The sequence below is a fragment of the Emys orbicularis genome, chromosome 6, assembly GCF_028017835.1.
Source record: "Emys orbicularis isolate rEmyOrb1 chromosome 6, rEmyOrb1.hap1, whole genome shotgun sequence".
NCBI lineage: Eukaryota > Metazoa > Chordata > Testudines > Emydidae > Emys > Emys orbicularis.
The window spans coordinates 115,405,454-115,432,176 of record NC_088688.1 but is presented as its reverse complement, the minus strand read 5'-3'; the positions used below and the strand labels follow the sequence as shown (position 1 = coordinate 115,432,176).

Sequence of the window (26,723 nt, the reverse complement as noted above, 5' to 3'; positions counted from 1 at the left end):
TTAAAATATGAATATTTCAAAGTAAATGTTTTTTGTCCAATTATGATGTAGCTGTGAAAAACCTCAAATCAGAATGTGGAAAAAAACAGTATTACAGCAGGCACTTTGTAGGTTGAGACGCTTACAGTTGCCACCCTGTAATTGTTCAAAACTTCAAAAATCTGTTCTTTAGCTCTTCAGGTTATAGAATCATAGACTTTAAGGCCAGAAGGGACCATTATGATTGTCTAGTCTCACCTCCTGCACAGCGCAGGCCACAGAATCTCACCCACCCACTCCTGTATTAAACCCCTAACCTATGTCTGAGCTAATGAAGTCCTCAAATCGTGGTTTAAAGACTTCAAGGTGCAGAGAATCCTCCAGCAAGTGACCCGTTCCCCACGCTGCAGAGGAAGGCCAAAAAAAACCCAGGCCCTCTGCCAATCTGTCCTGACCCCAAATATGCTGATCAGCTAAACTCTGACCATGCGGGCAAGATTCACCAGCCAGACACCCAGGAAAGAATTCTCTGTAGTAACTTAGGGCTGGTCCACACTACCCGCCTGATTCGGCGGGTAGAGATCGATCTTCTGGGATCGATTTATCGCGTCTCATCTGGACGCGATAGATCGATCCCAGAAGCGCTCCCCCGTCGACTGCGGAACTCCTGCTCGCCGAGAGGAGGAAGCGCTGTCGACGGGGGAGCCTGCCTGCGCCGCGTGGCCCTGAAGTAAGTAAATTTAGTTCGATCTAGGAAACGTTGACTTCAGCTACGCTATTCTCGTAGCTGAAGTTGCGTTTCCTAGATCGATCCCCCGCCCCAGTGTGGACCTGCCCTCAGATCCCACCCCATCTAACATCCCATCACAGGCCATTGGGCATATTTACTGCTAATAGTCAAAGATCAATTAATTGCCAAAATCAGGCTATCCCATCATACCATCCCCTCCATAAACTTATCAAGCTTAGTCTTGAAGCCAGATATGTCTTTTGCCCCCACTGCTCTCCTTGGAAGGCTGTTCCCTAACTTCACTCCTCTGATGGTTAGAAACCTTTGTCTAATTTCTGAGAAAGTCTGAACTTCCTGATGGCCAGTTTATATCCATTTGTTCTTCTGTCCACATTGGTACTGAGCTTAAATAATTCCTCTCCCTCCCTGGTATTCATTCCTCTGATATATTTATAGAGAGCAATCATATCTCCCCTCAGCCTTCCTTCTGTCTTTCATAAGACAGGTTTTCCATTCCTCGGATCATCCTAGTAGCCTTTCTCTGTACCTGTTCCAGTTTGAATTCATCCTTCTTATACATGGGAGACCAGAACTGCACACAGTATTCCAGATGAGGTCTCACCAGTGCCTTGTATAACGGTACTAACACCTCCTTATCTCTACTGGAAATACCTCGCCTGATGCATCCCAAGACCACATTAGCTTTTTTCACGGCCATATAACATTGGCGGCTCATAGTCATCCTGTGATCAACCAATACTCCGAGGTCCTTCTCCTAGTAGGAATCCATTAATTCCAACTGATGCGTCCCCAGCTTATAACAAACATTCTTGTAATTAATCCCTAAATGCATGACCTTGCACTTTTCACTATTAAATTTCATCCTATTACTATTTTACTCCAGTTTACAAGGTCATACAGATCTTCTCTGTATTGGCAATATCTTCCAGCTTTGTGTCATCCACAAACTTTATTAGCACTTCCCATTTTTTGTGCCAAGGTCAGTAATAAAAAGATTAAATAAGATTGGTCCCAAAACTGATCCCTGAGGAACTCCACTAGTAACCTCCCTCCAGCCTGACAGTTCACCCTTTAGTACGACCCGTTGTAGTCTACCCTTTAGCCAGTTCCTTATCCACCTTTCAATTTTCATATTGATCCCCATATTTTCCAATTTAGCTAATAATTCCCCATGTGGAACCATATCAAATGCCTTACTGAAATCGAGGTAAATTAGATCCACTGCGTTTCCTTTGTCTAAAAAAACTGTTACCTTCTCAAAGAAGGAGATCAGGTTGGTTTGGCACGATCTACCTTTTGTAAAACCATGTTGTATTTTCTTCCAATTACCACTGACCTCAATGTCCTTAACTACTTTCTCCTTCAAATTTTTTTTCTAAGACCTTGCATACAACAGATGTCAAACTAACAGGCCAGTAGTTACCTGGATCACTTTTTTTCCCTTTCTTAAAAATAGGAACTATGTTAGCAATTCTCCAATCATACGGTACAACCCCTAAGTTTACAGATGCATTAAAAATTCTTGCAGTCCTCAAGCCCTCACCTTTGCTCATACACACTGCTTATAAAGGTATATACCTAATCATGCTTAAGCATGAGTATAAAAGTGCATACTTAGGCCTTGATCCAGCAAAAGACTTTGTGCAGGCAGTCCCCCATTAAAGCCACTTGTACTTCACATTGGGGAGGGGGGAAGGAACAAGAAAGAGGAGGAGGTTTGTTGCCCATGCACAGTCAATTACAGGATTGGGGCCTTAGTCTGCAGTAGTAACAGACAGCCTTTCGCCAGCTGGCACAAGTCTTCTAATGACACAAGCATAAATAATTTGCCGATTGGTGTCTTCTTAGTTATAGAGAATGATCTTTTCTTAAAAAAATAAGACTTGAAAATTCAAAACAGAGAACTATTAATACAACATAAAAGTTGTATGATGCATTACAGAAATCTTGACTTGTGATCACAAGGTATCTTAGCTACTAGATTAAAATATTATATTGTATTATTTAATAGATTATATTATTACATCAAAGATTTGCTGTTCTTAGGCTTGTTTCAGGAAGCCTATATTATTGTTAAACATAACCAGATGGGTTATGGAAACAATTTCAACCCACACTCTGACTATAATAAAGGAAACTGATGTAAAAAAAATTAAGGGGATATTACAAAATGAATATTGAAAAGCTAACTGCATGTGTAGGAAGGGAAACGCAAATTATTGGAAAGTAGTAAAATTCCCATTTGCAGCATGGGCCTTAATAAGTATTAAATAGAATGGAAGAAAAAATCTGCTGATTTTGGAGGGAACTTGTAAACATTTGTCAGTCTTAAGTGGCAATCAGTAAGATTTTAAGAAATATGATTATCAAGTTAACTTTATTTCTGAATTTATTAATCTCAATTTCTGTAGCTATTTAAATCATTTAGTATTTTATCTTCTGCTTGTGCAAACACTTCTCAGTACTTTTCAAAAATATAAATGGGATTCAGTAAAATACTTGACATTCAAAAATCTTTATCAAGAAAAATCCTTCTATTCTACGTGTAATATAATAGAAGTAGTGGCTTTACTTCTTGACTCCTTTAGGTTATTTGTAAATAAATGCCCAGGCTTAAATATTGTTTACTATATAGATATATAGTAAGCAATATTTAATTAAAAAAAAATATATATATATATATATATATATATATATATATATATATATATATATATATATATATATATATATATATATATATATATAAAATCAGTCCAAGAGTTTTTGAATATAAATTGCATGCTGTAGCTTAAATTAATGTATGTTTTCTTTTATGATTCTGTAAATGTAAATTTATTGATCTGTATATCTGTTTAGTCCTAACAGGGGGTTTACTGAAATGCATTGTATGAGTGGCCACTCCAATTTTGTATCTTGTGTATGCATCATACCTTCAAATGACATCTATCCTCGTGGGCTAATTGCAACAGGTGGAAATGACCATAATATTTGCATCTTCACACTGGACGACACAGCTCCACTCTATGTCCTTAAGGGTCACAAAAACACTGGTAAGTATAGGTCTTGTTTTGTAATTCCCCTTGCGAAAACTGGAACTAATGCAAATTGTCTTTAACTTGGTTAAAATAAAATATGGCTCATAAAATGTGGCTTTTCTAAGACTTAGAATTCTTTAGTATTTTTCCATGATGAATTACTTCCAAATATGGCTATCAGCAGGTTTTGTATAATCCAGATTCTCTGTAAACTAGTCACAGTAACTCTCATGTTTTCAACAGAGCAAGGCATAGCTATCATAATGTATAATTATTTATTTGGATTAATAATATTTGTGTTGTGGTATCACCTAGGACCCTCAGTGCTGAAGTAGGGCCCCACTTGGGACTTTATGAGCTGTTAAAAAACCACGAGCCCTCCTCCAAACTTGACTGTCCCGGGGACAAAGAAAGTTGGCCCTTGGATTGTGGAATACTTTTGAGACTCTCAGAGCACGAGCCAAATGGGGCTGCGTCTACACTGCAAAGCATTAGGGCTTGATTCCTGGGTCCAAGCCCTGGCTTAGAGCGATTTGTGTGTAGATGGAAGGGGGTTGGGCTTGAGCCTAAGTTCAAACCCTGGGCTTACATTGCAGTGTAGATATATCCTCATGCCCGTGGCTGACCTGTGTCAGCTGATTTGGGCTTGAAGGGTTCGGGCTGTAGGGCTATAAAATTTCAGTGTAGATGCTTGGGGACCCACCCCCTCGCAGTGCCAGCCAGGCATGTTTTGCTGCAGTGTAGACATACACCGAGAGACACCTTGTTATCCTCCCTGACTCCAGTGTGAGAGAGACTTGTTTGTGCTTAATTGGGAGTCAGCTTCCTGACACCTCCAGTCTGTTAGCTACCCAATCAATCTCTGGGCTATACAAACCCTTATGTTGCCTTGGAGGATAACAGTAGGTGTACCCCACACCAGATGTGGGCAAACTACAGCCCCGCGGGCCACATCCGGCCCGCGGGACCGTCCTGCCTGGCCCCTTCTCCGCTGTCCCCCTCCCCCGCAGCCACGCAGGCCACACTCTTGCCTGCCGCTCCCGCTGGGCAGCGTGGGGAGCGCAGCTGGCTCTGGCCGGGTGTCGCAGCTGTGAGCTCCTGCTGCTGGTAAGGGTGCGGGGGGTAGGGGGAGGTTGGGTAAGGGAGCAGGGGCTCCTGGGGGGCAGTCAGGGAGGAGGGGGCGCAGAGGCGTAGCGAGCGCCCTCTGACCGGAGGGGGCCCTGCAAGGAAGGGCGCCCCTAAAAGTGGCAAAATAAATACCGCATTCCAGTTTCTGCATTGTAAGGGGCCCCGCCCGGACATATGTTCGGAGGGGGCCACCGTTCGGAGGGGGCCACGTTCTTTGTTGCTACGGCCCTGAGGGGGCGGATGGCTGGGGCGGAGGTTCTGGGGGGGCGGACAGGGATGGGGAACAGGGAGGGTTGGGAGTGGGAGTCCCGGGGGGCCTGTGGATAGGGGTTGGAAGGGCAGTCGGGACAGGGAGCAGGGGAGGTTGGATAAGGGGGTGGGATTCCAGGGGACAGTTAGGGGCAGGGGGTCCCGGGAGGAGGTGGTCAGGGGACGAGGAGCAGAGGGTGGTTGGATGGGGGGGGCGGTCAGGGGACAAGGAGCAGGGGGGGTTGGATGGGTTGGGAGTTCTGAGGGGGGCAGGAAGTGGGAGGGGGCGGATAGGGGGCGGGGGCCAGGCTGTTTGGGGAGGCACAGCCTTCCTTACCCGGCCCCCCATACAGTTGCACAACCCCGATGTGGCCCTCGGGCCAAAAAGTTTGCCCACCCCTGCCCCAGACCCAAGACTTTGAAGCGTTCCCCTGTTGTGTTCAGCCCCTTATCCACTCATGGTAATACCCTTGGGGACAGCATACCTGGTACAGTAGACACATCAGCTTGAATGATTCGACTTGGGATCAGTTCCTTGTACAATACCATAGCACTGAGATCTACTTATAGTGAAAACAATCATAAATTTATCATAAAAAAATCAAGATTTAAGACATACAGTAGAAACTCTGAGTTACAAACTGACCAGTTAATCACACACCTCATTTGGAACCGGAAGTACACAATCAGGCAGCAGCAGAGACCTTCCCTCCCCGTGCCAACCCCACTTCCCCCCCCCCAAATACAGTACTGTTTTAAATGTAAACTACTAAAAAAAAAAAAAGGGGGTGGGGGGGAAGCACCATTTTTCTTCTGCATAGTAAAGTTTCAAAGCTGTATTAAGTCAATCTTCAGTTGTAAACTTTTGAAAGAACAACCATAATTATGAACAACCTCCATTCTTGAGGTATTCGTAATGCTGCAGTTCTACTTTAGTGAGTAAGGATAATGAAACCAGAAGGGTTACATATAAAATCAAATCAATACATGCTAAACTTAGAGACTAACCTCCTGTCTAGAGCCTTTTTGTCTCTCTCCTCCCCTCCCCCCCATGTCCTTTTGCAGCGTCTCCTACCAAGTTTGGTTGGGATCCCGTTTTCATGAATGTAAATGTGTTGTTCGTTTACTTCCTGCTGTGGTTCAGTCTGTAGTGTATTGCCTCCCTGTTGACTTCATATGTAAATTGGGTTTCCATTGTATTGGCTTACTATGCTTAACTTATGTGTGAACTGAGACAGGTGAATATACAACCTTTGTCTGGCAGAAACCTGTTTGTGAGTCCTGTCTAGATTCAGACTTTAGGAACATATTTTCATTATACATATATTTCACAATGACATTAATGATCAGCGAGATGCTTACTTTCATTTAAGCTCTTACATTACATCATTTATGGATAAATACCCTGAAAGCTGTGTGCTAGGTGTAGTGAGTTAGTCAGGCCTGCTAGGAGTTGCTGCTACAGAACAGTGTACCATTTGCCAGCTGGCTCCAATGGACCTCTGGGTCACAGAGATGTCCTCTGAAGAATTTAGTTCTAATTAGTACTGTGACTGAAGTTATGCTAAATTTCCTTTCCAAAATAGAAGAGGAAAGCACCAAAAGCTTGCCCTGGAAATAAGTTTTAAAAAAATTACATTCCATGAATATATGCCGCTAGCATAAGAAAAATCTCCTTCCATATGTTACTGGAATAAGAAAGGGGCAGAGGATAGGAATGTGTCAATGCTGATTTGAATGTTTGTTCCAGTTTGCAGCCTTTCATCTGGGAAATTTGGCACATTGCTTAGTGGCTCATGGGATACCACAGCTAAAGTCTGGTTGAATGACAAATGCATGATGACATTACAGGTATAGTAGTTCTTCATGAGTATATCCAATAATGAATAATTGAACAGCTTTGTAAATTCAGTTGTTCTCTAGCTATTCTAACACTGTTCTTGTTCACAGGGTCACACAGCTGCAGTATGGGCAGTGAAGATACTGCCTGAGCAGGGATTAATGTTGACTGGTTCAGCTGACAAAACTATTAAACTATGGAAAGCAGGCAGATGCGAGAGAACATTCACTGGTAAGTATTTGGGTAAAATTGAGAGTATTTTCTAATCTGACATCTTTATAAATCAACTTCCTGTTTGTGAAAATTTAATGGATTCAAGTAACTTAATATTTAGACCAAGATTTTCAAAAGTGGCTAGTGATTTTTGGATACCCAACTTGAGACACGTTAAAGAGGCCTGATTTTCAGAAAGTGCTAAGCAAAGGAATTTTTTTAAAGCTGGGTCTTTATTAAACATCAGTTTCTAGGATAAAGAAATGAGATTGCAAAATAAGATATTAATATGTTAAGCTGCTGCTGCTGAAAGCAATATTTGGTTGTTCATAAAACCTTTTCCTTTCCTTTATAAAGGACACGAAGATTGTGTGAGAGGTTTAGCGATTTTAAGTGACACAGAATTTCTTTCCTGTGCTAATGATGCCAGTATTCGAAGGTGGCAGATCTCGGGCGAGTGTCTACAAATTTATTACGGACATACAAATTATATATACAGCATATCTGTCTTCCCTCATTGTAAAGGTAAGACTTTACTTCCAAAGTAAAATAGCAAAATAGCTTTTCAAAATGAATGGCAGTTCTGGTACCATTATATAATCTGAGTTCTTTCATCGGCATTCTATTTTCTGTATTTTTCTGTTTGGACAATGAAAATGTCACTGCAGGAGAAATGTTCTTGAACATCTGGGTTCAAAACTGCTCAGAAAATAGATATGAGCCAAAAGGTCCTGGGAATCGGGTGAAATCCTGCCCCGCTGAAGTCAATGGCAGAACTCCCATTGACTTCAACAGGGCCAGGATTTCAGCCCGGGTTGCCATCTGCCTATCAGTACCATAGCATAGTGCAAAAATGATACTTATACATAGCAATAGTCGTAGAGACAATACTTAATATTCCTATAGCAACTTCTGCAGAAGGATCTCAGAGCACGCTGCAAATGTTAATTATGTAATCTTCACTACCTATCTGAGAGTTAGATGTGACAACAGAGGCTCAGGACTGTGATTTGCCCAAGGTTACAGAAGAAGTTGATTCTCAGGTTTGTGTGTTAATCATAAGACCTTTATATGATTTATAGAATGTTTGCACACTTGATGAAAACTAAAGCTCCAAAACCACTGTAACAGCACGGGGCCTCGGGGGGTGCATGCACATGTCTCAGTGCACTTGTTACAGTTCTTGTACCCTTTAAAACTGGCAGCTGTAGTAGCAGGTCACATGTTTCTCCTAGTTTGTGCACTCAACAGTAAATAGCATATGAGGTTTGCTGCCTCTTAGACAGAGGGGCAGATGGGAGAGGCCGAGGGTTCGGGAAGGACCTAGGAGGTGTCTTTCTTGCACCTGTAAGGCCTTCAAAGGGGACACCTGCAGGAGCCAGCTGGCAGAAAGCCTCCACTAGGGAGAGTTGTGAAGACTGAAGTCCTTGCAGACCCCGGGGAAGACAATGCCTTGATGATGGTGAGACTGTTTTGGTTTTTTTAAGCTTTGTTAATAAAGCCCTGAGAAGGGAACTGGAACTGTGCTGTTGTTTGGAGTATAATTTCACCTTCCCTGCTAGTGGATCAGCCCACCAGTTTACACAGTTGAGCACTTTTTTCAGAAAGAAGGATGAGTAATGACTATTTTACCCTTTCTTTCCCTGTAGACCTATTTAAGGAGAAACAAGAAGCATTTAATTGTAAAGTATTTACCTGCAGGAAGCTACTTTGTACCTTTTTATCTTTGTTTTTATATTAAACTTCTATATGTTCTCTCTTTTCAGATTTTGTGACCACTGGAGAGGACAGATCACTTAGAATCTGGAAACGAGGGGAATGTGCTCAGATAATCAGACTTCCAGCTCAGTCTGTTTGGAGCTGCTGTGTGTTAGACAATGGTGACATCGTGGTTGGTGCAAGGTATCCAGACCTCACTCTGTCTGTATAAATATGTAGTGAGCTAAATTTGCAAAACACTTTGTCAAACTGATTATATGCATCATTGTGTGTGGGAGAAGTGCCTTGCTCCAGGATAAAATTTCTTATTTTGGAGGAGGTTTTATATTTTCTTAGTTTCAGTAGAACATTTTTACTATTCTGAGGGCGTCAGAAGAAATAGTACCTTGGAAATGTGGCTGGTTTTTAAAGTTCAGTACCGTGGATAGGCTAGCAGTTACTCTGTACCAAAGTCATTTGATAGGCGTATTCTGCCTCAAGGCACCTCTACTCTGTCTGCTTATTTTTTTGTGATAAAATGACAACATGAGAACCGAATCTTTTGTATAGCAGATACTGGTTTTTAGCCTATTAAAGTTAAATTCATATTAGAAATAACTTTATTCCATACCAGGAACATAACCAATTTGACATATCAGATGATGGAGATTACATTTTTAAATGTGTTGTATTTCTCTGCATTCAGTGATGGGATTATCAGAGTATTTACAGAGTCTTTGGAGCGCACAGCAAGTGCTGAGGAGATTCAAGCTTTTGAAAATGAACTTTCCCAGGCAACTATTGACCCCAAAACTAGTGATTTGGGAGACATTAATGCTGATGATCTTCCTGGAAGAGAACATCTGAAAGAACCTGGTAAATTCTTCAGTTTCTATTGCATTAAAAAACAAACAATAATAAACCTTGGTTTTGTAGCATCAGGAGCTTCATCTCTCCTGGGGATGGAGCAGGCTTTGTTGATCACTTATTGTGTTCTTTAACAATAAAAATTTCATTCTTCTGTGTTCACTGGTGTTATGGAGGCTCTGTTACGCCGCTAATAAAATATTTTGTTTCTGAGGATTTAACTGATAGAAGAATATCACTTTGTAGAAATAGAACAGGTTACATTTATGATGCGCCTTTAATGGCTTTATTATGCAACAGTGCAGCAGTTTTTGTTTAGCAATGTGACTCAGTAAGGGACAACTTGATATGGCATTGTTTTCCTAAAAAAGAAAAAAATAGTTACAAAACAAACTTAACACTTTCAAACTATGAATGTTGAAATAGAACTGATGTTGTCTTAATTGCATCAAAATTTAGTCTTAAATTTACTTCAGAATGAAGCTCCCTATAAGAAAAGAATGGAGCCAAGTGAAATGAAAGGAAGCAATGATAATTTGGATAGCTCTTAAGCAGAAAGATGTATGCACACGCGCGTACACACAACACACACACACCCCACCCCCACCCCAGTCAGGAGGTAAAAACCTGAGCCAAATTTGAAGGTTTTTTTTTAACTTGGAAACAGTCTTATTTCTCATTGGAAGCTGCTTCACTGACTTAGTTCTCTCTAGCTATGCAATGTCTTTTTTATTTATTTATTTATTTATTTATTTTTATTTCAAGGAACAAGAGAGGGGCAGACACGACTAATTAGAGATAATGGGAAAGTTGAAGCCTATCAGTGGAGTGTTAGTGAAGGGAGGTGGATCAAGATTGGTGAAGTGGTTGGCTCATCTGGAGCCACACAGCAAACATCTGGAAGGGTTTTATTTGAAGGAAAGGTATGTAAAGTTTTTTTCTTAGATCATCGTATTGATGTTCTAGTAACTCTTCATACAAAAAACCCCACATTACTCCAGTCATTGTTTGGAATAAACTTTTAAACAAGTTATGTACTTGTCATTACTTCATTATAGATCCTAGGTCTAACAAACATCTCTTATTTAGAAGCAGAAATGTTAGATACTGTACTTGTCTACAGTGTATACCTTAATATTTCTGAAATACATTTGCTGGAGTCAACTAGCTGATGTGGAAAACTGTATAAACTCTAAACAGTGTTTAATTTACTATTCGGGATTGAGTTCTTACGCGTTTATTGCTTATTGCTAATGCCTCATTATATTTTGATTATCCTGTGGCCTGCTTTTCAGTACCTGCAATTTCTGTTGACTTCAATGGGAGTTGTAGTTGTATGTCTGAAAAGGTCACTAGTTTGTCATGCTACATATGTATACATACATTCAAGACTGCATTTTATAGTGTGTCTGATCTATTCTAACCTCTGCAGCCTCTGTAGATGGCCAGACTTGTTCATGAGAATTGATGTGATATATCTGCTTAATTATTTTTAGTGTTAGTTTGTCTCTAAAAGCCACACACACGGAAGTGTGATTTCAGTTTTCCTATTCTTTGCCCCTTTAAAAAGGAACATCTCTGCACTCTAAGGGAAACCATCACTTCTATTCATGGTAAAACTTGCTAATCTAGCCCACACTTGTTTTTTAACTGTGTCCAGTATTTTCTAAAATAAAATATTTAGACAACAGTCAGCATAGGAGAGTACTATATTTTACAGTTTAATGAAATCTAATAACAAGGATATTCATGTTCTCAAAACCAGAAATCTTAGTCCAGCATCATTTGCCTGTACTGTTCTTACAGTCCATATTTGATGTATCTGTAGATAAATATGTGATGACACCTCTTTGACTTATTTCCATTTTTATTTCCACTTAAAGGAATATGATTATGTTTTCACGATTGATGTGAATGAAAATGGGCCTTCCTACAAATTGCCATATAACATCAGTGATGATCCCTGGCTGACTGCATACAATTTCCTGCAGAAGAATGATCTAAATGCCATGTTTCTGGATCAGGTGGTTAAGTTTATTCTAGACAACACCAAAGGGCAAACGCTGGGGAATACAGACACTGGATTTTCAGATCCTTTTACAGGTAAAGGAAAAAAATTAATTATCACTGATGCATTCTTTAAGATCTCAAATGTTAATATCTTTCTGAATTAAAACTGCAAACTATAAGGTGCGTGTTCTTTTCTGTCTGCAGCGTACAACATATTTTTATATAGTTGGCATGTTCACAAATTTGGGACATCAGTTTAGCAGAATGCTGGGAAAGCATTCTGTATATTACCATGCAAATATGAGCCCACTAAGCTTCCAAATTCCATTTCCAATACTTGTATAGCAAGACACTGATTTACTGTGGGGCTTTGCCTGATCTAGCTTCTGATTGACTTAAATTGACTTCCACTGTGTTTTGTTTAATTGTTACTAATTTAACTGCTGTGTTGGGTTTGCATTTTTTGTTAAACTGAACTGTCAACAAAAAATTAGTCACTTACTCTTCAATTTTCTTTTTATAATCAGTAATAAGAACAAAGCTTTTCAAAGCAGCATAACTTCTTTTTTTTTTTTTTTAACCTTAAATTAAAAAGCTCTCAGGAATCTTAGTACAATTATTTTGTTGTTGTTGTTGTTGTTGCTTAGTGCTTTTAAAAAAAAAGTCTGAATAGAAATACTTTAAGACTTTTTTATATTTCAGTTACAAGTTCTGTTGAGATTGAAACATTACCCTGCAATGTGTTACTTCAGCATTTTGCTAGTTTATGAAAATCAAATGCAACTGATTATGAACTGTTGAAATGACTAATAAGAACATACACATGCAATTAATTCCTTGGGGAAGAATGGAGAGGAACCCCACTTGATAGATAGTGTTTCTGCTTACTTAGACCTGAAGAAAAGCTCTTTGTAAGCACTAAAGCTTGTCTCTCACCAAAAGAAGTTAGTCTAATAAAAGACATTACCTCACCCAATTTGTCTTTTGAAAGTCTAGAAAGTGCTCAAATGGTAATGAACAAGGTGCAAGAACCTAAATAGGATAGACTAGTATGTGCATTTTCCAATCCCATTGAAGAACAAAAAGTAAACTACATACCTGGTGGAAAGTGAACTCCTCCTTTATTGATAACGTGGTAGTAGCAAGGAAACTTTCTTAAATTTTATTTTAAAAATAAAGTACATTTTTAACATTGTCCTTTTTTTTTAAATACGTGGAGCTGACTTCTTGAGAGTAGTCAAGCTCAGTGAACAGACATAATTTTGTATGCAAGACTTTTAATAGTATCTTCCTTTTGGAGATACATTGCAAATCTGGTAAGTCTCAATCTAAACGGAATGATTTTAACCCAAGAGTGCCTTAATTTTGCAACATAGATGGTTGATTTGGCAACTTGCTAGGAGGCTGACAGTCACAACAAATGTGTAGGAATGTATACCTTTTTTAAATGAAAAAAAAAAGTGCTCAGTTGGCTTGGCTAGATGACTAGAAAGTGTGGGTATATGTATGGTATGTGTGTATGTATAACTTTCTTTAGAAACAAAACAAAAAAAACCCTGCAAAACATTTTTATCACCCCAGGCACAAACTGCATTCAGCCTCATTTTGAGCCACTTTGCTATCTGAGGAGTGACCAGTGCAGAGACTAATGGGTTTCAGTAGAAATTATCATCAACATAAGAAAATAAACTGGCTTTCCTTTTCTTACTACTTCACAGGCAGTGGTCGCTATGTTCCGGGCTCTTCATCTGGGTCCAATGCTGTACCTGCACCAGATCCATTTACAGGTATTGCATAACTTGATTTTTGTTCTGATGCCTCTGGCAGGCATCAAAAGGTGGGTTTTTATCATGTTCAGGCCCAATCAATGGCCAACAAAGAGCACTAAGTTTCCACCCATCCCTTCATTTTGGGGGCCACAATCTTGATCAGATTGACTCCTCTTGACTCAGATTGACCAGACTGACTCCTCTGCTGTGATAATCCACTGTGAGGAGAAGTGATATGAGGCTCCCTCTTCTACCTCACACAGTTCAGTTTGTCCTCTACAGTGTACCACCACTCCAGCTGCAGAGGAAACAAGGTGCTTAACCCTCATATTTGCTAAACTTTTGTTAAGTCACTTGGCCAACTAGGGGTTGGGTTTTTTCTGTAGCATTTTACACGTTAGTATCTTCTTACTACTCTGGTTTTATCTGAGTGAAAACTGTCTTAATGTAATAGTATAGAACACTTTCAAATTAGCAGGATCGTGACCACAACTGTTGGTGTGGGGATAAGACAATCACTTGGCACTCGAGAAAGATCAGTTTGGCTTGTATTTTTTAATTTCTAGTTTTGTGCTAGAAGAAACAGGGCATAGAAAACATACCACCGTGTAGCACAATCCTCAAACTGTGTGAAATGCTGAGGATAACTTTTATTTCATTAAAAATAACATTTTTACTTTAAGGGGTATACGGATATTGTGACTGTGTGATATAATTTCATCAATAGCAGAAAAACCTAGTTATCTTTTTACTTTCCTTGCTGTGGTATACATAATGTAATCCCTCAATTGCCATCTTTTAGGTGCTGGTCGCTATGTCCCTGGTTCGGCATCTAATGTGGTAGCTCCTTTAAGTGGAGTAGTTGATCCATTTACTGGTAAGGGCTTCATCTTGCAAATAAATAAGCATTACTAATCTTTCACTTCAGTTTCTCTTTTAACACTATAAGATTCTGCTTGAGATGAGATTTTTATATTAAATTCAATTGTTTTCAAAGCTGTAGTAAAAGGAAGCCTGTTCACCCTCTGAAATGATTGGAAAAATGGAAGAAATTTTTCATCTTTTGTATATCTCTATTCTGTGCTCCAGTGGGAATTGTACAGTGAAACATCAAAGTATGTGGTGTTTAATCTGCCCTTAAAGGAATATAAGGGTGACTCTATTAGTATGTTAAATAGGTTTCTGCTCATACAGATGGTGTCAGTAGTACCAGCCAGAGAAATTGGCATATTCAGTTTTAAATAGCTAAGTGAATTCTACTAATTGAGTTTATTCTTTTCAGATGTAATTCTAGCAAATCGATCACAGGTAATAGGTCAAATCTGATAATTCATTGCTAAGATAGGGGAAATTGCCTTTCCAAAGAAATCTCTCAAACTTCAATTCCAAATAATGTAGGTGTAGCCCATGCAGACCACCTAAATCATTTGCCTCTTTATTGTGAAAATGACACAGTGAAGATAAAGGGTTTTTTTGTGGATTAAAATTTGGACTGTCCATACTTGTGTGTCAAATATGATATCTACTCTCCAATTCTAAGTATTATTTTGGGGGAGATATGTGGCTAGTGTTACATAGGAAGTCAGACTAGATGTTCACAATTGTCCCTTCTGATCTTGGAATATTTGAATCAATGAAAAGATTGTAAACTGAAAGATATTTGTTTGGATTACAATGAAATCCTAGTTATGCACTTGCTATTGTGTAGGAAAGCATTTGGAAAAAATCCAATTATGAATTAATTCTGTTTATAATTATGGCCTTTTGGTTTTGTAACTATTGTAAGTACTAATGGCATAACTAGTTACAAATTTCAGGAGCAACACATATAGAAATATATAGCCATCGAGTTTAACTTTCTGAAAGGAAGTTACTACTTGTTATCAAACACTATTCTGTTGAATTTCTAATATCTTTACCTTGTGTAGGAAGAGGTGCTTATCAAGCAACTGATGCTAAAGCTGAAAATATTTATTTTCCAAAGAAGGAAGCTGTCACTTTTGACCAGGCCAACCCCACACAAATATTGGGTGAGTTTTTTATTCCTATATCTAATTTTGGTTAAACTAATTCTCCATTCTTTCTCAACCCCTCCAAGAAGCTACATTATTTTTACCACATCTCCAGCCTTCTAGTCCTGCACAATTAATATCTTTCAGTCACAGCTCCAGCCAGACCTACAATATGGAAGGATATTTGAAAATCCAGACCATGGGGGATTGGGAGTCCAGACTAAATTTCACAAGGGACTAATTTTTCTTTTATATAAAATATCTACTTGGTTCTCCCTGTAATACAAGTCTTGCATGTCTATTCGTGCTCTTTTTGGGGATTTTGCTCACTGAATTTGTGATTCCGAGTGATACAAGTCTTGCTCCCCCTGTTGCGATAAAACTCCACGGTGCTCCCAGCCCTTGCTGGCTTCAGGAGGACATCCTTTGATTTGGAATGTATAGCCAGGGCTTGAAAAATGTACCCAATATCCTGGGTAGTCTTGTCCTCCGTGCTGTGTTACACAGTCATGTCCCCTGCCCTTTCCTAGACCAAGTCCAAAAGGGACATTATACTCATCTAGCCTGACATCCTGCGTAACACACGAAGTAAAACAGTTGTGTACACCAGGGATTCTCAGCCTTTTTCTTTCTGAGGCCCCCCCCAACATGCTATAAAAACTCCACGGCTCACCTGTGCCACAACAGCTGGTTTTCTGCATATAAAAGCCAGGGCCAGCATTAGGGAGTAGCAAGCAGGGCAGTTGCATGGGGCCCAATGCCACAGGGGCCCCCGCAAAGCTAAGTTGCTCAGGCTTTGGCTTCAGCCCCAGGTGGCAGGGCTTCTGCTTTCTGCCTGGAGCCCCAGTGAGTCTAACACTGGCCCTGCTTGGGAGGACCTCCTGAAACGTGCACATGGCCCCGCAGTGGGCCTCGGGCCCCTGGTTGAGAACAACTGGTGTACAGTATTTAATTGTAATTTACAGTGAACAAACTTTCCATTGAATTCATGTAAATGTACCTTGCTTTTGTTAGACTTTTCCGTTTCTGCCTTGACTCCACTCTCTCTTTGCTGTAGTAGATCATAGTGCTTGTTTTCACTGTCACTTTACTTTTCTTACTCTCCCTTGACCCTCCCCCCTTATCATTTGCTATTTAGTTCTGTTTCCTCCCCTATGTTTTCTGTGTCTCATCTGTCCCCAAAATCTCTTACCCTTCTTTTTTTGTCTGTATTTTCTGTACCTAGGGAGTTCTATAAAACTATACTTGATATGATAGTAATTCAAAATGAGATAGGTGCTATACACATTTACGGGATGACATAGTGCTACCCTAAAGAGCTTATGAACGTAAAATCTCCTTCCCACCCACATTTATTCATCATTTCACTATCACCCTCTCCCCATCTTCCCACCTTATGGGGCTTGAAAATGTACCAAATATCCAATAGCCAGAGGACTGAACTAAAATGAAGGGTCCTAATATGCCCACAACCTTACCCCAGCTGCTTGGAAAATGAAGAGTGCTGGGATTACTACCAGGGTGCTTTCCTTTGACCACCTCCTGGGGTTCCATATTTTATACTCAGTACTAGAAAATATCTGATCAATGTGAACTCCAAACCCAGACTGCTAGAGGGTAGAGAGCAGTGGCGCTGGAACGTTTTTAGTAGTGAGGGTGCTGAAAGCCAGCCCCCTTAACCCTGTCTGCCCTCCCGTCCCACCCCGAGGCTGGGAGCAGGGCTGTCTCTCTGGGAGCGGGGGACCCGGATGGGATAAGGGGGCTGAGGTGTGGGGCCAGAAGCGGAGCCCTGGGCAGGGGCTGGCAGCTGGGACCCCATGTGCGGGGCCAAGAGCAGAGCCCTGACTGGGTGTGGGGCCCCGGGCATGGAGGCCTGGGAGCAGGGTTGGGGCTGGCAGCCAGGACCCGAGCCTCAGGTGAGATGAGGGGTTGGGGAACAGAGTGCAGGCAGAAGGCCAGGAGCAGGGCATAGGCGTGGGAAACAACCCCAGTTTTATGCACGGAATCAGTGGCTGGGGAGCGGGGTGCGGGGCCAGCTGCCCTGCATAAAACCTGGGGGTGCTGCAGTACCCCCCACACCGCTACTTCACGCGCCTATGGTAGAGAGAGAACATTCTTCCTCTAACTCTATAAGCTGCTGGTTGCTTGAGTATAGTGGTGGTCTCTGCTGATCCCATGCCTTCATTTGTGGGGAGTTCTCTCTAGTAAATAGCTCTAGTCCTACCTCTGCTATTACTCCTAGATTTTCCCTGTGATGGAGAATGAAATTGACTAATTTTTACTGGTTTAATTGCTGCCCATAGGGTTTCCAGTAATAGCTGTGAGTACTGAAATTTGCAACCACAAGGGCTAGAATTTTTTTTTTTTTTTTTTTTAATGAATGCTTAGATTCTGCAAACATTGATGTCACTCACCCAGGAAAGTTTTTCCTACTGGCCCTGTGTGAGTGAATTGTTCAAATGATAAAGATTATGGAACTCGGGGGCTAGAGTCCCCAACTACAAATTTAATGTAGGGTTTTTTTTCAAGATAGAACGTCAACCCGTCCTTCCAGGACTTCCCATTGATTATCCGCTACAAATTTGACAAGAAAGGGTAGCAGTAATTGAAGTGGTACTCCTGCTTGTACTTTTCTATAGAACTGGAATTTGTGACCTTTGGTAGGCGTATGTGCATCAGTGGATCAACTTTGTGGCAAACTTTAAAATTTTGGAATATATTATATATAATAAATATTTTGTCCTTAAATTAGCATAGTTGAAACTAATTTTAGTTTCAAAGGCTTTTTGAATCATAAGGTGATTACATGTTCCATGGCACTTAACAAGCAAGTATGCCTATTAAGATAATTTCAATCATTTCCGAGCACGTCTTGACTCAGTTAAACTTTGAATTACCCAGCCTTCCCATACCTTAGCTACCCTGATAATCAAAAGGTAAGGGGGGGGAGGAGAACAGCTATAAACACTCAAAACTAATTTGTGGTGATATGATCCTTTACCACCTTCAGCTGACATGTTTCAGTATCATAAAGATGTGAATTCAAAATCTTTTCCCCCTCCCCTATTTTAAAACACTTTATTTACTTTTGAAAATTTGCAACAGTGTTACTTATTTCTGTAACCAGCTCTTTCTTGAACATTCTTGAGTCTGTAATGCCAAGTCTCTTAATGAGAAATGCAAAATGATAAAATATGAACTAATATTATTGATGTATTTTTATAACTTAAGCTTAGGAAGTCCAGGCTTCTCTGGGTCAAGAGTTTTCCAGAGATACTGTGGATCATGGAATGTTGTGGCTAGAGCAGGGAATCAAGGATCCAGATTTTGGGATTGTACCTCAGCTTTGCTGCTGACTTGCTGGGTGATCTTGGAAATGACGATCGTGAAAAATAGCCACTTGTGAAAAACTGAATTTGAAAGGTTGTGAAGTCAAGCAAAATAACAATTTCTGTGCAAAAATCTACAGAACAAAAGTTGTGAAAATAGTGGGGGCTCGATGTTTCTAAAATGCTTTGAGATTCTCTGGAAAGTGCTTTGTAAGTATTTTTCAGGTGGTGAAATCTCATGGCACAGACTAACCTTTTGGGGTTTTTTGGTTGCACAGGTAAACTAAAGGAACTTAATGGAAGCGCACCTGAAGAACAAAAGCTAACTGAAGATGATTTGATACTCCTAGAAAAGTTACTCTTTGTAACATGTAATACCTCTTTAGAAACACCAACAGCACAACAACTTCAAACTTTGTGGAAAGCAATTAACTGGCCAGAAGGTATGAAATAAACACATTATATGGATGGGCAGGAGATAATTGGGAAGCTCCTCTTCATCTATCCCTTCCTTCGAGTTGTTCCTCCACAGTGTATCTGTTCCCTCCAAATATTCATCCATAGTTATTTGAGGAAGGGAAGTAATTAACTTTGCATTATGGTGCCTTAGATTTTTCATGATTGCTTCACTTAAAAGTATGTCGTTCTGCATTGTTTAAACCCAGATGTTCAAAAGCTACTCTGTAAACCTCCAAAACTGCACTGAATGCATCTTCTCAGGAGCTCATTGGACTAAGCTGAAACTGGCCAACTGGAAGTGATTAAGTGTACCAGTATTTGAGTTTTCAAGTATTGCAGTTGTATTCTGCCTACAGCTGGGAAATCATAGAAGATTAGGATTGGAAGAGACCTCAGGAGGTCATCTAGTCCAACCCCCTGCTCAAAGCAGGACCAATCCCCAACTAAATCATCCCAGCCAGGGCTTTTTCAAGACGGGCCTTAAAAACCTCTAAGGATGGAGATTCCACCACCTCCCTAAGTAACCCATTCCAGTGCTCCACCACCCACCTAGTGAAATAGTTTTTCCTAATATCCAACCTAGACCTCCCCCACTGCAACTTGAGACCATTGCTCCTTGTTCTGTCATCTGCCACCACTGAGAACAGCCGAGCTTCATCCTCTTTGGAACCCCCCTTCAGGTAGTTGAAGGCTGCTATCTAATCCCCCCTCGCTCTTCTCTTCTGCAGACTAAATAAGCCCAGTTCCCTCAGCCTCTCCTCCATAAGTCATGTGCCCCAGCCCCCTAATAATTTTCGTTGCCCGCCGCTGGACTCTCTTCAATTTGTCCACAACCTTTCTTTAATGGGGGGCCCAAAACTGGACGCAATACTCCAGATGTGGCCTCACCAGTGCCAAATAGAGGGGAATAATCACTTCCCTTGATCTGCTGGCAATGCTCCTACTAATGCAGCACTACTAATGCAGTCGGTCCCCAGCCTGTAGCGGTGCATGGGATTCTTCCGACCTAAGTGCAGGACTCTGCACTTGTCCGTGTTGAACCTCATTAGATTTCTTTTGGCCAATCCTCCAATTTGTCTAGGTCACTCTGGACCCTATCCCTACCCTCCAGCGTATCTACCTCTCCCTCCAGCTTAGTGTCATCCACGAACTTGCTGAGGGTGCAATCCATCCCATCATCCAGATCATTAATGACGATGTTGAACAAAACCGGAGCCAGGACCGACCCCTGGGGCACTCCGTTTGATACTGGCTGCCAACTAGACATCGAGCCGTTGATCACTACCGTTGAGCCCAACGATCTGGCCAGCTTTCTGTCCACCTTATAGTCCATTCATCCAATCCATACTACTTTAACTTGCTGGCAAGAATACTGTGGGAGACCATATCAAAAGCTTTGATAAAATCAAGGTATATCACGTCCACTGTTTTCCCCATATCCACAGAGCCAGTTATCTCATCATAGAAGGCAATCAGGTTGGTCAGGCATGACTTGCCCTTAGTGAATCCATGTTGACTCTTTCTGATCACCTTCCTCTCTTCCAAGTGCTTCAAAATGGATTCCTTGAGGACCTGCTCCATGATTTTTCTGGGGACTGAGGTGAGGCTGTCTGGTCTGTAGTTCCCCGGATTCTCCTTCTTCCCTTTTTAAAAGATGGGCACTATATTTGCCTTTTTCCAATCATCCGGGACCTCCCCTGATCGCCACGAGTTTTCAAAGATAAAGGCCAATGGCTCTGCAATCACATCGGCCAACTCCCTCAGCACCCTCGGATGCATTGCATCCGGCCCCATGGACTTGTGCATGTCCAGCTTTTCTAAATAGTCCTTAACCTGTTCTTTCACCACTGAGGGCAGCTCACCTCCTCCCCATACTGTGCTTCCCAGTGCAGCAGTCTGGGAGCTGACCTTGTCTGTGAAGACCAAGGCAGAAAAAGCATTGAGTACTTCAGCTTTTTCCACATCATCTGTCGCTAGGTTGCCTCCCCCATTCAGTAAAGGTCCCACACTTTCCCTGACCCACCTTCTTGTTGCTAACATACCTGTAGAAACCCTTCTTGTTACCCTTCACATCCCTTGCTAGCTGCAACTCCAATTGTGCTTTGGCCTTCCTGATTACACACCTGCATGCTCGAGCAATATTTTGATACTCCCCCTTAATCATCTGTCCCAAGTTTCCACTTCTTATAAGCTTTCTTTTTGTGTTTAAGCTCACCGAAGATTTTTCTGTTAAGCCAAGCTGGTCACCCGCCATATTTGCTATTCTTTCTGCACATCGGGATGGTTTGTTCCTGTGCCCTTAATAAGGCCTCTTTAAAATACAGCCAGCTCTCCTGGACTCCTTTCCCCCTCATATTAGCCTCCCAGGGAATCCTGCCCATCAGTTCCCTGAGGGAGTCCAAGTCTGCTTTTCTGAAGTCCAGGGTCCATATTCTGCTGCTCTCCTTTCTTCCTTTTGTCAGGATTATGAAGTCGACCATCTCATGGTCACTGCTGCCCAGGTTGCCACCCACTTCTACTTTCTTTACCAATTCTTCCCTGTTTGTGAGCAGCAGGTCAAGAGTAGCACGGCCCCTAGTTGGTGCCTCCAGCACTTGCCCCAGGAAGTTGTCCCCAACACTCTCCGAAAACTTCCTGGATTGTCTGTGCACTGCTGTATTGCTTTCCCAGCAGATGTCAGGGTGATTGAAGTCCCCCATGAGAACCAGGGCCTGTGATCTGGAAACTTCTGTTAGTTGTCCGAAGAAAGCCTTGTCTACCTCCACCTCCTTGTCTGGTGGTCTATAACAGACACCCACCATGACATCACTCTTGTTGCTCTCGCCTCTAAACTTAACCCAAAGACTCTCAACAGATTTTTCTCCAGATTCATACTGGAGCTCTGAGCAATCATACTGCTCTTTTACATACAGTGCAACTCCTCCAGCTTTTCTCCCTCGCCTGTCTTTCCTGAACAGTTTATACCCATCCATGACAGTACTCTAGTCATGTGAGTTACCCCACCAAGTCTCTGTTATTCCAATCACATCATAGTTCCTTGACTGTGCCAGAACTTCCAATTCTTCCTGCTTGTTTCCCAGGCTTCTTGCATTCGTGTACAGGCACCTAAGATAACTAGCCGATTGCCCTACTTTCTCTGTGTGAATCAGGGGGCCTCCCCTGTTGCACCCTCCTCCTTGTGTTTCCTCCCAGTATCCCACTTTCCCACTTACCTCAGGGCTTAGGTCTCCATCCCCTGGCAAACCTAGTTTAAAGCCCTCCTCACTAGATTAGCAAGTCTGCCTGCGAAGATGCTCTTCCCTCTCTTTGTTAGGTGGATCCCATCTCTTCCTAGCAATCCTTCTTCCTGGAACAACATCCCATGGTCAAAGAATCCAAAGCCCTCTCTCCGACACCACCTGCCTAACCATGCATTTACTTCCACAATACGATGGTCCCTACCTGGGCCTTTTCCTTCAACAGGGAGGATGAACGAGAACACGACTTGTGCCTCAAACTCCTTTATCCTTCTTCCCAGAGCTACATAGTCTGCAGTGACCTGCTCAAGGTCATTCTTGGCAGTATCATTGGCACCCGTGTGGAGAAGTGGGAAGGGGTAGCGGTTCGAGGACTTGATCAGTCTTGGCAGACACTCGGTCACATCCTGAATTCTAGCTCCGGGCAAGCAGCACACTTAGAGTTTCCCGGTCTGGACGGAAGATGGATAACTCCATCCCCCTTATGAGGGAGTCCCCGACCACCACCACCACCTGTTTCTTCCTCTTGGGAATGGTGGTCATGGAACCCCCCCATCCCTAGGACAATGCAACCCATGCTTTCTGGTCGATGGGGTCTCCTTCTGATCCCTTCCCTCAGATGACTCTTCCAAACCATTCTTTGCCATAGTACCTGTGCAGAGAGCCTGAAAACGGTTTCTTTCTTCTATCTGCATTGGGGGTACATGGGTTCTCCTCTTTCTTCTTCTGGAGGTCACATGCTGCCAATTTTCTTCCCCGTTCTGCACTGCCCTCTCAGATTCCTCAGCATGCTGTGCCTGCAGTACCAAACACTGACTTCTATACAGAAAAATCTTCATTTTCTCTGATGCAACGCAGGGTTGATACTTGGGTCTCTAGACATTTAACCTTCTCTTCCAATATGGAGACCAGCTTGTACTTGTACAGACAAAGTCGTTTCTATCCTCTGGGAGAAAGACAAACATGGCACATCCTCTGCAGGTCACAACAGCTGATCGCTCACTATCCATATTGTCTTCCTTCTAAGAGCCTCTTCACATGTTGTATTTACTGCTTACAGAAGCCTGAAAGGCAAAAACTCTGTGGGAAATCTCCCCAAGCAAACTGCCTCGGTTTGCTTCTCCTCTATTCACAGCTCATTCGGTTCCCAATTGGCTGCTTTTCTATAAGGCTGCTGGCTCGAAGCAATTGCCCCGGCTCAAAGCCTTCCCTCCAATCAACCACTCAAGGCCCACCTGCAACAAATCACTCCCAATTCACAGTTTTCAAACAAATCACCACATGGTCAAACAGTGCCTGCAACTAGCACAAGTCAAACAAATGGTCACAGCAGACAGACACTCGGATATTCACTGCACCAGCTCGCAACACAACCCCTCTAATGCAGCACTCACCGTAGCGGATGGTGGCGTCAGGTTGAAATCTATAGCCTGTGTAAATCAGTTGGGTGCACTGTGTATTCTGAACTCAGGAAACTGAATTTAAAATTAACCCTTATGTCAAGCTAATGCTAACGTGACATTTTAAGTAGAAAACTAACTTTTTTAAACAAATCACATTTAAGAGATTTAATATGAATTTTTTTATGTTAGGTAAAACATAACATAGGCTGACACCTACATGTTTTTAGTGCTTTTACGGGTGTACAGTCTCTTCATTTCAAAGAGCCTGGATGCCTGTAAAAACAGCTGCATGTGAGGAGGAGGATCAGGTGCAGCTGATGGTAAAAAAGCCCTGCTGCTAAAAAGGAAAAGAACAGGATCCATCAGTGGGACAGGAGCTGTCAGCCACCAGAGAGGGAAGAATGTCCAGGGGAAGATGGAACTGGGCAGCATATCCAGAAAATTAACTGCCTGGACTTCTTAGCACCTTAGATATCTTGTTCAGGGGAGTGTGGGTGCAGGGAAGTGTCTGGGGAAGAGGAGGAGATTTGGGGGCAAGAAAGCATGTATAGGAGAGAAAAAGGAACAGAATAGATGGTTTGGGGAAATTAAAATGGAGATCAGTAGCTCAGTGCAATTAAAGGGACTGTGCTAACTTAAAAATCACATTTCTGCCTGAAACCTTTCACCAACTGTTACAAATAACACCCAAAATTATCCTAACAGCCTACAAGGGGGGGGAGGGGAATCTCCTTTTAAAGTTGTATATTTGCCTGCCATTTGTATATAGCCTGTTTCGGTAGTGTCCGTTTCCCTTGTTCAATGTTTGCTGTTTTTGTTTTTTGTTTAAGTGGTTCTATAGCCACAAATATTTGTATGTGAGCTAGGAGGCAGGAGTAGTACCTGAAACTATTCATATTTTAAGCTTACTTTAGAAATACAGACTAGGTTTTAAGTTCATGGCATCCTTTCCATTTTTTTTCAAATTGGATAAAAAACATATCGTAGTGTGGGCAGCTGAAAATACACTAAATATTTTCCTTTTCCATGTAAACAGTTGCTGTAGTGGTCACAAAGACATTATGAGATCTGGAATGGGAGGTTGCCCATGATATGCTTGCTATTTAGATGTGGGCTACATTGAAAAAAGTTAACACCTGTGAAACAACTGTGCTGCATGTGAAGTATCTTGTCTTCTCAATGTTGTCAGACTGAATTCTTTGGACATGATAGTTTACAAGTGTCTTGGAAGCACTATGGCTGTATCTGAAGTTAATACCCATGGCAGCAAAGTTTCTCTGGTAGACATCTGAAACTTTTTGTACAATTGAGGCTCTGTACACAATTTTGGTTTTGATATGAATTTCTGAATATTTGAGTACTTGTTGTTTAGGCACTTGGGGTCTCTGAATCTTAATTGTTCTCTGTATGTTCCTTTTATAGTATTCATTTCAAAAGCAGGAGTACAGATCTGCACATATAAGGAAAGCTCTCCAGTTCTTACAAACAATGCAATATCTGTGTAATGCATTAAAATATTTTTCTTGTCTCTTAGATATTGTCTTTCCAGCATTAGACATTCTTCGATTGTCTATCAGGCATCCCAGCGTGAATGAGAATTTCTGCAGTGAAAAGGATATCATACGATTCAGCAGCCATCTCCTAAAATTTCTGAGTCGTAACGGAAAGCAGGCAAACCAGTTACTGGCACTTAGAACTCTTTGCAATTGTTTTGTCAGCCAGGGAGGCCAGAGGCTCATGATGTCACAGAGGGACACAATAATGTCCCATGCAATAGAACTGAAATTGGGCGGCAATAAGAACATTCACATCGCACTGGCCACATTGACATTGAACTATGCTGTTTGGTTACATAAAGTTAATAACATTGAGGGAAAAGCTCAGTGTCTGTCAGTAATCAGCACAGTCATAGAAGTTGTTCAAGACCTTGAAGCCATTTTTAGACTGCTTGTGGCTCTTGGGACGCTAATCAGTGACGATACAAATGCTGTGCAATTAGCCAAGTCTCTAGGAGTTGACTCTCAAATTAAAAAATATGCCTCTGTATCAGAACCAGCTAAAGTAAGTGAATGCTGTAGGTTTGTCCTTAATCTGCTGTAACTTTTTTTAGCACTTGGGCAACTAGGAATATGTAGCGAAATAATTTTTTTTTTCATATTTTACATGACTGAATATAACTGAAAAAATACTGTGGGAGAATTACAAATTTGATGAAGATCTAACTTGTCATGAGTGGAACAACCTAATAAAAACTTTTGCACTGATTGTAAATTATGTTTTACTGTCTGGGATACATGAGACGCTGGTATGAACTATACTGTCTTGAGTGATGAGCTCATTAAATCTGTCAAGCTAAACAGGGTCAAACCAGGTCAGTACTTGGAAGGAAAACGTAGGAAGGAAAAAAACAAGGAAATGTTGTTGATTCAGTATGTCAGTCTCTTTAGAATCAGCACTGAAAATAGTACTTCAGCATGATGCTGGGAAGCATTGGCAAAACAGACAGAAAACTAAGATTTTGATCAAATGTGACTGTTAAAGATTCGATGGTACTCGTCAGAGTTGAGGTCTGAACTTGGCCAGAATCCTGAGATTAACTTTAATAATTGCATTCTGCCTACTTAAATTTCCCTTGTAGTTTTCTTCATTTCCTTAAACTGTTGAATGTGGTGTTGCTGTACATGGTTAAAAGCTGCAGCACATTAACCCCGGTGAGGTGAGGAGGAAGCTCTTTTGGGGCAG

The 26,723-nt window shown here is 41.5% G+C and overlaps 1 protein-coding gene across 1 annotated transcript in view; it reads left to right on the top strand.

The window, feature by feature from the left end:
- The window catches only part of PLAA (phospholipase A2 activating protein), a 28,710-nt gene extending 2,468 nt beyond the window's left edge, over nucleotides 1–26,242 (top strand). The window contains exons 2-14 of the mRNA XM_065406215.1: nucleotides 3,590–3,783; nucleotides 6,896–6,996; nucleotides 7,096–7,216; nucleotides 7,556–7,723; nucleotides 8,965–9,100; nucleotides 9,603–9,772; nucleotides 10,529–10,686; nucleotides 11,647–11,866; nucleotides 13,492–13,560; nucleotides 14,345–14,419; nucleotides 15,471–15,572; nucleotides 19,162–19,326; nucleotides 25,516–26,242. Coding sequence (XP_065262287.1) covers nucleotides 3,590–3,783; nucleotides 6,896–6,996; nucleotides 7,096–7,216; nucleotides 7,556–7,723; nucleotides 8,965–9,100; nucleotides 9,603–9,772; nucleotides 10,529–10,686; nucleotides 11,647–11,866; nucleotides 13,492–13,560; nucleotides 14,345–14,419; nucleotides 15,471–15,572; nucleotides 19,162–19,326; nucleotides 25,516–26,081 — 2,245 coding nt within the window. The 3' untranslated portion in view covers nucleotides 26,082–26,242. The remainder of the gene's footprint in view (nucleotides 1–3,589; nucleotides 3,784–6,895; nucleotides 6,997–7,095; nucleotides 7,217–7,555; nucleotides 7,724–8,964; nucleotides 9,101–9,602; nucleotides 9,773–10,528; nucleotides 10,687–11,646; nucleotides 11,867–13,491; nucleotides 13,561–14,344; nucleotides 14,420–15,470; nucleotides 15,573–19,161; nucleotides 19,327–25,515) is intronic.
- Nucleotides 26,243–26,723: the final 481 nt, after the last annotated feature.